The sequence below is a fragment of the Trypanosoma cruzi genome, genomic scaffold (assembly GCF_000209065.1).
Source record: "Trypanosoma cruzi strain CL Brener 1047053516749 genomic scaffold, whole genome shotgun sequence".
Classification (NCBI taxonomy): Eukaryota; Euglenozoa; class Kinetoplastea; order Trypanosomatida; family Trypanosomatidae; genus Trypanosoma; species Trypanosoma cruzi.
In genome coordinates, this window is record NW_001849425.1 from 46576 (window position 1) to 55644 (window position 9069).

The window sequence follows — 9069 nt, forward strand, 5'->3', positions numbered from 1 at the left end:
GATGACTGCAGCCTGTTGACGCCAGCCTGCTTGGAAGTCTCATGGGGCTACGGCTAACGGAATATCCGCTTGGCTCACGTAATGACAGAGTAGCAGAATCTAAAAGAAAGCGGGGGGGTTTTGTACGCGGTGTTGGCGGTCTCATGTGCGTGGAATGCGAAGAGAAGCCTGTCGTCATGCAAGGATGGCCGTCGCTGTGGCGGCGTAAAAAGTTGCAGCGGTGGATACACGAAATCGATGCCACCAGCAAAAGACGGTGCCCGCTTGGGCGTAAATTTAAATGTAGTCCAGCAGATTTGCAACGAGGTGAGGCTGTAATTAAGGGGGAAGGCATTCTTCAGAGGAACCTGATGGATGAACTGTCAATGAAGGCAGAGCAGGGCCTTTTTGTGACGCTGCTCGCCACACCTGATATTGTGAGGGGTGCCAGTGATGGGCTGCCACTTTTGGAGGGATGCTCGGCGTTGTGGTATGAGAGAGCCGTTGGGGGAAAATTCATTCACCGCCACTACTCCGACAACAACAACAACGACAACGACAACAAATGAGAACAGACAGCTCCACATGAGGTTTGTGGCACCGCAGCAGCGTGAGGCATCTGCGAAAACCACGACGTACCCTAATAAAGAGGCAAATAAACAAAAGGACGCCTCACCCGCTCATCCTTCTTTTATGAATTCTTTTTAAGCGTCTTCATCCTCGTCGTTTCTGTCATCATTCTCCAATGCCGATTAGCTGAAGAAATATGACTTTGTTTTGCTGCCACACGAAAACTCTGATGGGGCGTGAGGGGGTGGGAGTGCTTTTTTTTTGTTTTTATGCATACTTTGGGGAAAACTCCATTGGAGCCATTATTTATATCAACTTGTTTTTGTTATTCTTTTTGTAGTTTTTTTTGTTAGTAACTTTTGGAGGTGTAGTGTGCACGTAGGAGGTGTGTGTGTGGCCCGTACTCCCTTCTTTATTTTTTATTGGAAGCATAGATAAGACCCCCGAATGACGAACAGCGAGTCGACGACTACTCATAGTGAGGCTTGGGGGTCCGCTGAAAATCCGGTGAAGCATGTGCGCGCCCGCACCCACTCAACGGACATTGGAGATTCGAAGAGGACCGTGGCGTTTGGCGAGTATAGACGCTCTTGGCTGACGCCGTTCTTCGGCTCCAACGATTCGGAACCGCAGTTTTCGTGGAACGCCGTACACCCATGTAAGCTTTTTAGTCGACACGTGCATGAGTGCTTGGAGCAGCATGAAAATAACGTTGATTTTTGCCAGACGAGGGTGGCCCTCCTTCAGTCATGTTTAAATGAGTTTAATATGTAGGAAATGTAGGCGATACCAATCGGGTCAGGGGGTTTGAGGGAGGGGGTATTAAAGGGGGGAGAAATGGGGGACGGGGGGGCCGTGTGCAGAGTAAATGTAGAAGGAATTTATAGGACGGGTGAGACCACACGCACGCACAAAACGGGGTATTGCGAGGCGTAATTGAGTTGAATTGTTGTTTTTGTTTTGATGTTGTTCTTTTCGAATTGTTGCTTTTCGCTGAGGCCTGCAGGGCGGCGAACATTACATTTATTTCTTTTTCAGTGCGTGCTCTTTTTGGCCGGATAAACCGCATATTATTGTCTCCCTCGTCTCCGTTACAAATGGATACAACATGTGTGCATGCATGCATGCATTCACATGTACTTGTTTCACCTCCTTTTTTTTTTGTTTCTTTCTTTTTTTTTCTTTTGGCTGGGGATTTTTATTTTATCCCACGTGGTGGGTGGTGGGGTGTTTGTGTGCACACACGAACATACACACACAAAAACAAAAACAAAGGAGGAGGCACCACTCACTCTCTGCTGGTGGGTGGCGCGGGAAGATGCAACCTGTCCACACGGTCAGGACGTCTGACGAGAATGACACCTATGTTCTTGACGGTTGCGTCTGCAACGATGGCTCCTCATTGTGTCTTTCCGTTTCCGACCACACAATCCGATGCTACGACACCCACACCGCGACTTTTCTCTTTACTCTCACGGGGCACACATGCGCCATCAAAGACGTGACGACACCAGCATCCCAGGCAACGGTCCTGTACTCCTCGCAGGAGGATACAGGGGTTATGATTTCGGACATGCGGCAGGTGAATCCTGCGCACTTCCTGAGCGAGTTCTGCGGGACAGGGGCGACGGGTGGCACAGTCGGCGTGACCCCCAATGGCCGCTTTCTTGGTGTTGCCGTGAATGGCGACACACACATCGTGGACACGCGCATGTGGCATACGACGCATGTCATAGCAAATATGCACTTGGACGAAATTACTCGACTCCGTTTTCTCGATGACACGGTGTACTGCTCGGCGGGGGAGGATCAGATGATCAACTTCATTGACTCCGCCTCTGAAGTTGCAGAGAACGACATGCTTCTGCAGGCGATTTCCTGTGGGGAGGTTGTGACGAAGATGACGGCGTTTTCGCATCTTGGCGTCTTGGGGCTCGTTGGCTCCTGCGAGAATGCATACCTCTTCCCCTTTGACTTGCAGGAGAAGGAGGTGCGCTACCCGCGCCCCGACCAGGCAACATATCTTGTGGAAATGTGCGTTCTCGCTGGGCAACCGTACCTAGTACGTGGGGTGCGAGACGACGACGGGAATGTCGGGCCGCTTTCTCTCATGAATTGGGCCACCCGTGATGTGACGCAGCTGGCGCCTGTGCACCGAGAGACCTGCCGTATGGCCATTGGCGTCGGTGATTGTCTCGTCACCGGCGGTGAGGACGGTTTGGTGGCATTCTGGCACACAAATGACACGGCGGGTGCCGTGACCGCGACGACGCTTACGGATGCTGCTGCGTTAGGGCGGGGGGTGATGAAATCACGCCATCACGTGACGAGACCGCTGCGGTCAATGCCGTACGCAAAATAAGGCGATTAAACAACGGTGAGGGGCGGGGAGGGGTCTACTCGTCTACTCCTCAATGCTAAGAACTAATTCCAGTAAGACCGAAGAAAAAGAGCACACGCACAAACACACACACACTTGCAGGGAAAATACATCTGTGATTTCGAAAGAACTGGGCATTTTAAGCCTGCTGTGTTTGGGCTTTAACGATGGATTGGCCGACCCGCATGTTTACCACAGCGTTTATTTGAGCATTATTTCCAGTGTTTTTTTTTTAATGTTATGATTTTTATATGTGAGAGATTCTCTCTGTTGTTTGTTGCTCTGCTTTCATTCATTAGACTGCGTTGATGTTGTGTTTTCTTTTTGTTTCTTTTAACTTTTTCATTCTTTTTTTTTTGAACACACATAAATAACATACATACATGCATTGTGTGCACGCAGAGTTCAACAATATCCGCCGCAGGATCACCAGTATCATACAAGTAGTGCGAGCGAAACATGAGCTTGTCGGTGTCCCCCCCAGCGAACGGGAATGGGGCAGATGTAAATGAGTCACTTCCAAGCCATGCACCGGCAATGGGTGAAACTTCCGCGGACGACGCATCGCCAAGACCACGGGAGGAAAAACAGCAGCAACAGGATGAGAGTACAGCGCAGGATGACGCAAGGGGCACGGCGACGCCGATACATTCCGCCATGAAAGGAAAGAGCGGACGGGACCGCAGTACCGACATGAAACCACGCTTCAACCCCGAGGTATCTGTGATTGAGACACCCAGCTACTTTCTTGTGATGAACAACGAGGAGAGCGGGGACGAGGCTGAGGAGCTTGCTGTATTCAACCGCCTTTACGAGGAGGCAAAGTCGCGGCTTGAGCGCTCCAAGGCCGCAGCGACGGCAGGCAAAGATGGTGAGGTTGAGGACCCCGAAGCGAAGGAGTGCACATTCTCTCCTGTGGTATCAGATTACGCCAAGCAACTGGGGAAGTACACGAAGTTTGCAGAGTTCTTACAAACTCAAGAGGAACGCCGTAAAGTGAGCGCCATGCATTTTGAGAAGAAAAAGGAAAGGGTGTTGGGAGAAGATTGCGTGCCCCTCTTTGAGGACATGCCGCGGAAACACAGTTTACGTATCATTTCTTACTTGGAAAAGGAACGTAATTACAAGGGCCCCATAAAAGGATGGCGTGAGCGTTTTCGTGCGTACATGAATAAGCTGCAGGAGCAGGACCGGGAGTTGAATCCGAACAAACCCAAAACCAATGCAAGTACACCGTCCGTGCACAGTGGTATTACTCGTGACGACGCCGTGTTTGATCGACTCTACGATGAGGCTCGTGTGCGGGCGGTGTCGCAGCGCGTTGTGGCGATGACGCAACTGGAGAGGGAGTCCCGGGAACTTTACCGCCCCAAGACAAATGAGTCCGAGTATAGGGGTAGCGATGGCCACAGCAGTCAAGTTTCCCCCTCCAAGGGGAGAAGCAACAGCCGCTGCAGCAGCAGCAGCCAACGCCTCTCTAGTCGCGGTGGTCATCTGGCTTCTGTCAACAGCGATTCCATGAGCAGCGTTTTTGAGGAACTTTACGCCATGGGCGAGGAATACCGTCGTCGCCGGGAAATACGTGCAATGGAGGCCATCGAGAATCAGGAGGAGTTTACGTTTAAGCCGGCGACAAACCCTGAGAGCAGCAAGATCATCATGGAGCGTGCCATCGCCCGCGCCAAGGGAGAGCTGCCGGAGCGCGCTGCGAGGAAACAGCGTCTCGACGCTGCGGATGAAAATGACGGGAATGAGACAAACGCACGGGAGCGGAAACGCAACATTAGGTTCAACCCCGACATTTTCTGTTCACGTTTGCAGCGAAAAGAATTCGAGCGACTGAAGCGACTTGCCGAGCTCCGGCACCAGTTGCGAATGGATGAGGCGTCAGAGTGCACATTTCGTCCAAGCATCTCCCGCAACAGCCAAATAATGGCAATGCAGAAGGGGTACGGCCAGATTACATTTGCCCCGTCCTTGCACTCTTCCCCACGGCATTCTCGCCAGCACACGGCGGGAAGTGGGGAGGGTGGCCAGGAACATCATGACGCTCGTAATGGTGACGGCGACGACGACAATGCCTTCCAGCGAGATGTCTACCGCCACCACCAACAACGCAGACAAGAGATGGCTGGCCGTGGTAACAGCAAGGGGAATGCGGACGACAGTGTCAGGAGGAGCAGCAGCGGCAGCAGTGGCGGCGGCGGCGTGAACGAGCCGGCCGGACGCTTATTTGATGCCGAGGAGGTGACCGAAGGTTACATCTCTGCACTTTCGTCGGAGATTCAGGGCGTTCTGTCACAGTGGACGGAGGCAGCGGAGCGTGCAAAGGCCGCCATCTGAGAGGCTGAAGAGGGGGAAAGAACGCATGGAAAGGCAGAAAACGAAAAGAGCAAACAAACAAAAAAAATAGGCATCCAATGAATGGATGGAAAAAGAATAAAGAGATGATTTTCTTTTTCCAAAAATATATATAAAACAAAAACAGACAAAAAGAAGGTTTGAATTGTAGGAGGAGGGAAAAGGACGAGGAGGAGACATCATTGGTTGCCACTAGTACGATTGTTTTGTCGCCATGTAACATGCCTATGTTGGACGATTTCATGATATTTATGTTTGTATACCAGTTATTTCACTGTACTCATTGGACGTTGTAATTTCTCTCTCTCTCTCTCTCTCTGTGTGTGTGTGTGTGTGTGTGCGGGTGTCACATTGGCAGTGGAAGATGTCACGTTTTTAATTAAAAAAGTCTCCATTTATTTATTGATTTATATTTTATTTTTCCACTTATTATTATTATTATTATTATCGACTGTATTCATGAATAATTCTCTACCAAGATGTCTAGGAGGCGAGAATGCTGACTTTTTTTTTTTTTCAAAATTTTGAGTAGAGTAACGATATTTGTTCTGTACGTGCACATATACCTGTAAGCCTCTTTCTGTGTGTATGTATGCATGTGGGGGGGGCTGTTTTTTTTTTTTTTTTTTTATCGGGGACGACACCCCCTTCCCCCCCCACAAAAAAAAAAAAAAAAGAAGTGATAAGGGGAAAGAGAAGTAAATTTTTCTTTTTTCTTTGCTTGTTTGTGTGCTTTTCTTTTTCTTCTTTTTTGCGTCCGTGTTTGTGGGGTGGGAGGAAGTTAAATACGCGGAATAAAAGCAAGGAAGGTAACAGGAGGAGTATGCAAGGAAAAACAAAAGCAGGAGACACGGGGGGAGAACGAAGAGGAGAGGGGAGAAATATGAGTGGTGAAGAAGACTGGCGGCTTCGCGTGGACATGCCGTGGGCTGTGGCGTGCGTTGGTGCTCTTCTTGTGGCACTCGGTGTGCACTACAAGGCACTCTGCGAGGACCGCACCGATTTGTCGCTGCCGGAGCTCAGAGCTTCCATGGAGGCGAAGTGCCGTTTGTTGGGCGACGTCTTTGAGCGCCCCGTGATGGAGCCGTTCCTTCATCCTGTGCCCTCACAGTTTGGCGTGGCGGTGTGGGTCGAGCGGGAGCAGTGGGCATCGCCGGTGCACGAGGCACTTGATCGCATCGAAGAGGCCATTGGCCGGGGCTCATACAAGGCTGATGCCGCGGGATCAGGGGCTCGTAGGCTGCGGCTCATTCAGCGCATAGTGCGCGTGGCCACAAGCAGGCCGCATAGTGGCACGCAGGATGACAGTCTCTCTCTTGTTTCGGTCGCAACGGCCCAACAGCTGGGCTTGGGGTTGGCCCAGCACGTATGCACGGTGGATTTACGTGGTGAGGTAATAATGCACGGCATCAGCTTCTTCCGCCGAGCTTCATCGTCTGCTGGTGACTCGCGGGTGCAATGTTTCTCCTTTGATGAGAGGCAGGCGTATTGCACCATTCCGGAGGACGTGTCTTCGACTTGGTTGTCGCGGGAGGTGCCTGCCGCTGTTGCTACTTTGATGTCCCGTTGGCTGCAACTTGATAGTTTTCGTGACGCAAGCACCGTACGGCGCTGGGCGTTGGAGCGTGAGGCGCAGAGCTGCAAATACGCCCTGCGCGCCCTGCAGCAGCTGGAGCTCTCCGTGAATGCCCATCCCGAAATGCCGGCGCCGTTGGATGTGGCTGAGACGATCGACCGATTGCAGTCTTTGATTGACGCTGGGGAGCTCATACAATTTGCACGGGCCGCCGACGATCTCCAGTTCCACCCGCTCCTCCTGCCCCAACTGTACATCCCATGGGATCAGGCGCTTGTAATTCATTTCTCTATCCTGCTGCCTGTGATGATGACGGGAATTCTCGGAGTGCGCATTACCGTCGCAGCCCGAAGGCGGCAGCGCGCAGTCGCAAAACTACAAGAAGCGACGGAGGCGAAGAAGAACGACTGAGCAAAGGGCGCATCAAAGAGAGGAGGATGATGTGCTCCTTTTTTCCCTCTACATGATTGTGCGTCTGCCTTCTCTGTATGTAACCGTTCCCTTGGGCCTTGCGATGTTCATGAGTCTTTTTCCTCCGTCTTTCAGCCGCCTGGGCGTAAACACATTACATTGCATTTGGTGCCTGACTGCATGCCATTCATTTCCTTGCATTTCTTTTTTTCTCCTTTCTTCTTCTTGTTAATGAGCAGCGCACCGTGCGCATTATCTCTATTTTTTCTTTGTTTGCATGGTCAAGGAATTGCAGGCGTCGACCGAGACGGAGAACGGCCGATCGGCCCCCGGAAACACGGATGAGGCCGGCACGGACATCATCACACAGCAGCTTGCACGTGCGCGTCTATGCAGCCACAACAAAACAAACAACAACAGCAACAGCAACAACAGCAACACCCCGACCAAACAAAACCCCAGCGCCGGTACCAGCGCCGCTAACAACAACAACAACAACGGTGAGGGAGGAACTGGCAAATTTGCCTTTGGGAATTTCTACAACGTCAGTATTGACGGCGACGACGGTGACAGAGATTTCCTCAAGTGCGCGGAGATGATTGCAAACATCATTCTTTCGCGGCAGTCATATAAGAGTTTTGACAAGGGTGAGATGGAGGGTTTTTTTGGATCGGATGCCACGGACTTCATCGTGCAGATAGACGTCCAGCAGGCGGGGGAGGAGAGTGTTCTGAGCTTTGATGGCGGCATTTTCCGTTTTAAAGGCATGAGGACTAAAATCGTCCCATGGGAGACATATGTACGTGATGTTAAGGCGGTATTTAGCGCCATTGAATCGGGTCCTTGCCTTTCTACAGCGAGGACACGTCTTACCACAATTGCCGAGAAGTCACGCCTTTACTCTCTTCTTAATGGTGGGGTGAATTTGAGTTGTAGCAAAAAGACGTTCGGGGGTGGAATATATTCCATCTGTGCCCGCGTGGACAACGCTTTGCACCTACCGACCTCCGTGACGGCCCAAAATTTGCTGGATTTCATCATTACAACAGCGCTGGAACAGCCACGCACGCCGCTGTTTTATGACGAAAAGGGGAAGGCTGTGCATCTCATGGAATACCTGGAGAGCCACGGTGTGACGGATCCACGTGAACTGACCGTTCATGGGCTTGGGATGCAGCCGCCGCACCACAGAAATAAGTTCCAGTACTACAACGTGCTTGATACAAACCTCAATCCCTCTGGAAAATTTGGCGCACACCTACTGCAGGCTGTCTTCTCTACAAATGGACCGAAGGAGGGAGATCTTTTTGGTGCCCTTATCCGTCCAGAGTTGGAGAAACGGGAGTTTAAGGACCGACAGGTGGTGGCGACGGAGATACTCCTCTCTTTTTATGGACAAAATGCCGAGGAATTACAGAGACTTGCGGCGTGGGTGCGGCGACAGGGTTTTAACTCATTTGAGATGAACATGTGGACATTATGTATCCCACGCTCCGCACCACTGCGTGGGCCCAATGAGCAGCCCGTGACATGCGTTACTTTTGGAGACCAGTTGCGCCATATCTTTTACCCCATGTTTATGGCAACTCTTTACCCCACGGATCCCGCATGGGCGGATGTGGCAGCATTATTACGCAAGACCGGTGCGATCAGCATTTCCCCAGAACGCATTTGCCACGCTGAAAACCTTTTGACAGATGCTCTGGACCCGGATGAGATAAAATATGAAGACGTTGTCAATGATCACTGCTTCTTTTAACACATTTGGGCAAATTTGGTCTCACTAAATGCC

At 51.2% G+C, this 9069-nt stretch overlaps 4 protein-coding genes and 2 pseudogenes across 4 annotated transcripts, besides 11 other annotated features; all 6 read left to right on the top strand.

The window, feature by feature from the left end:
- On the top strand, positions 1–548 carry Tc00.1047053510435.5 (annotated as a pseudogene; the record flags this gene model as incomplete).
- Positions 1–9069: a sequence feature (heterozygous, non-Esmeraldo-like haplotype).
- Positions 517–544: a microsatellite.
- On the top strand, positions 997–1323 carry Tc00.1047053510435.10 (hypothetical protein, conserved; the record flags this gene model as incomplete). Its single annotated transcript, XM_800715.1, has 1 exon — positions 997–1323. The coding sequence occupies one exon, from the start codon at positions 997–999 to the stop codon at positions 1321–1323; it is 327 nt and encodes a 108-aa protein (XP_805808.1).
- Positions 1658–2911, top strand: Tc00.1047053510435.20 (hypothetical protein, conserved; the record flags this gene model as incomplete). The annotated part of the gene is made up of 1 exon (XM_800716.1): positions 1658–2911. One exon carries the CDS (start codon positions 1658–1660, stop codon positions 2909–2911), a length of 1254 nt encoding a protein of 417 aa, XP_805809.1.
- Positions 1703–1735: a microsatellite.
- Positions 3389–5272, top strand: Tc00.1047053510435.30 (hypothetical protein, conserved; the record flags this gene model as incomplete). Its single annotated transcript, XM_800717.1, has 1 exon — positions 3389–5272. One exon carries the CDS (start codon positions 3389–3391, stop codon positions 5270–5272), a length of 1884 nt encoding a protein of 627 aa, XP_805810.1.
- Positions 5109–5138: a microsatellite.
- Positions 5589–5609: a microsatellite.
- Positions 5609–5637: a microsatellite.
- Positions 5684–5712: a sequence feature (AT_rich).
- Positions 5717–5738: a microsatellite.
- Positions 5902–5922: a sequence feature (AT_rich).
- Positions 5994–6043: a sequence feature (T-rich).
- On the top strand, positions 6114–7277 carry Tc00.1047053510435.40 (GPI transamidase component Tta1, putative; the record flags this gene model as incomplete). The annotated part of the gene is made up of 1 exon (XM_800718.1): positions 6114–7277. One exon carries the CDS (start codon positions 6114–6116, stop codon positions 7275–7277), a length of 1164 nt encoding a protein of 387 aa, XP_805811.1.
- Positions 7555–9069, top strand: Tc00.1047053510435.50 (annotated as a pseudogene).
- Positions 7676–7717: a microsatellite.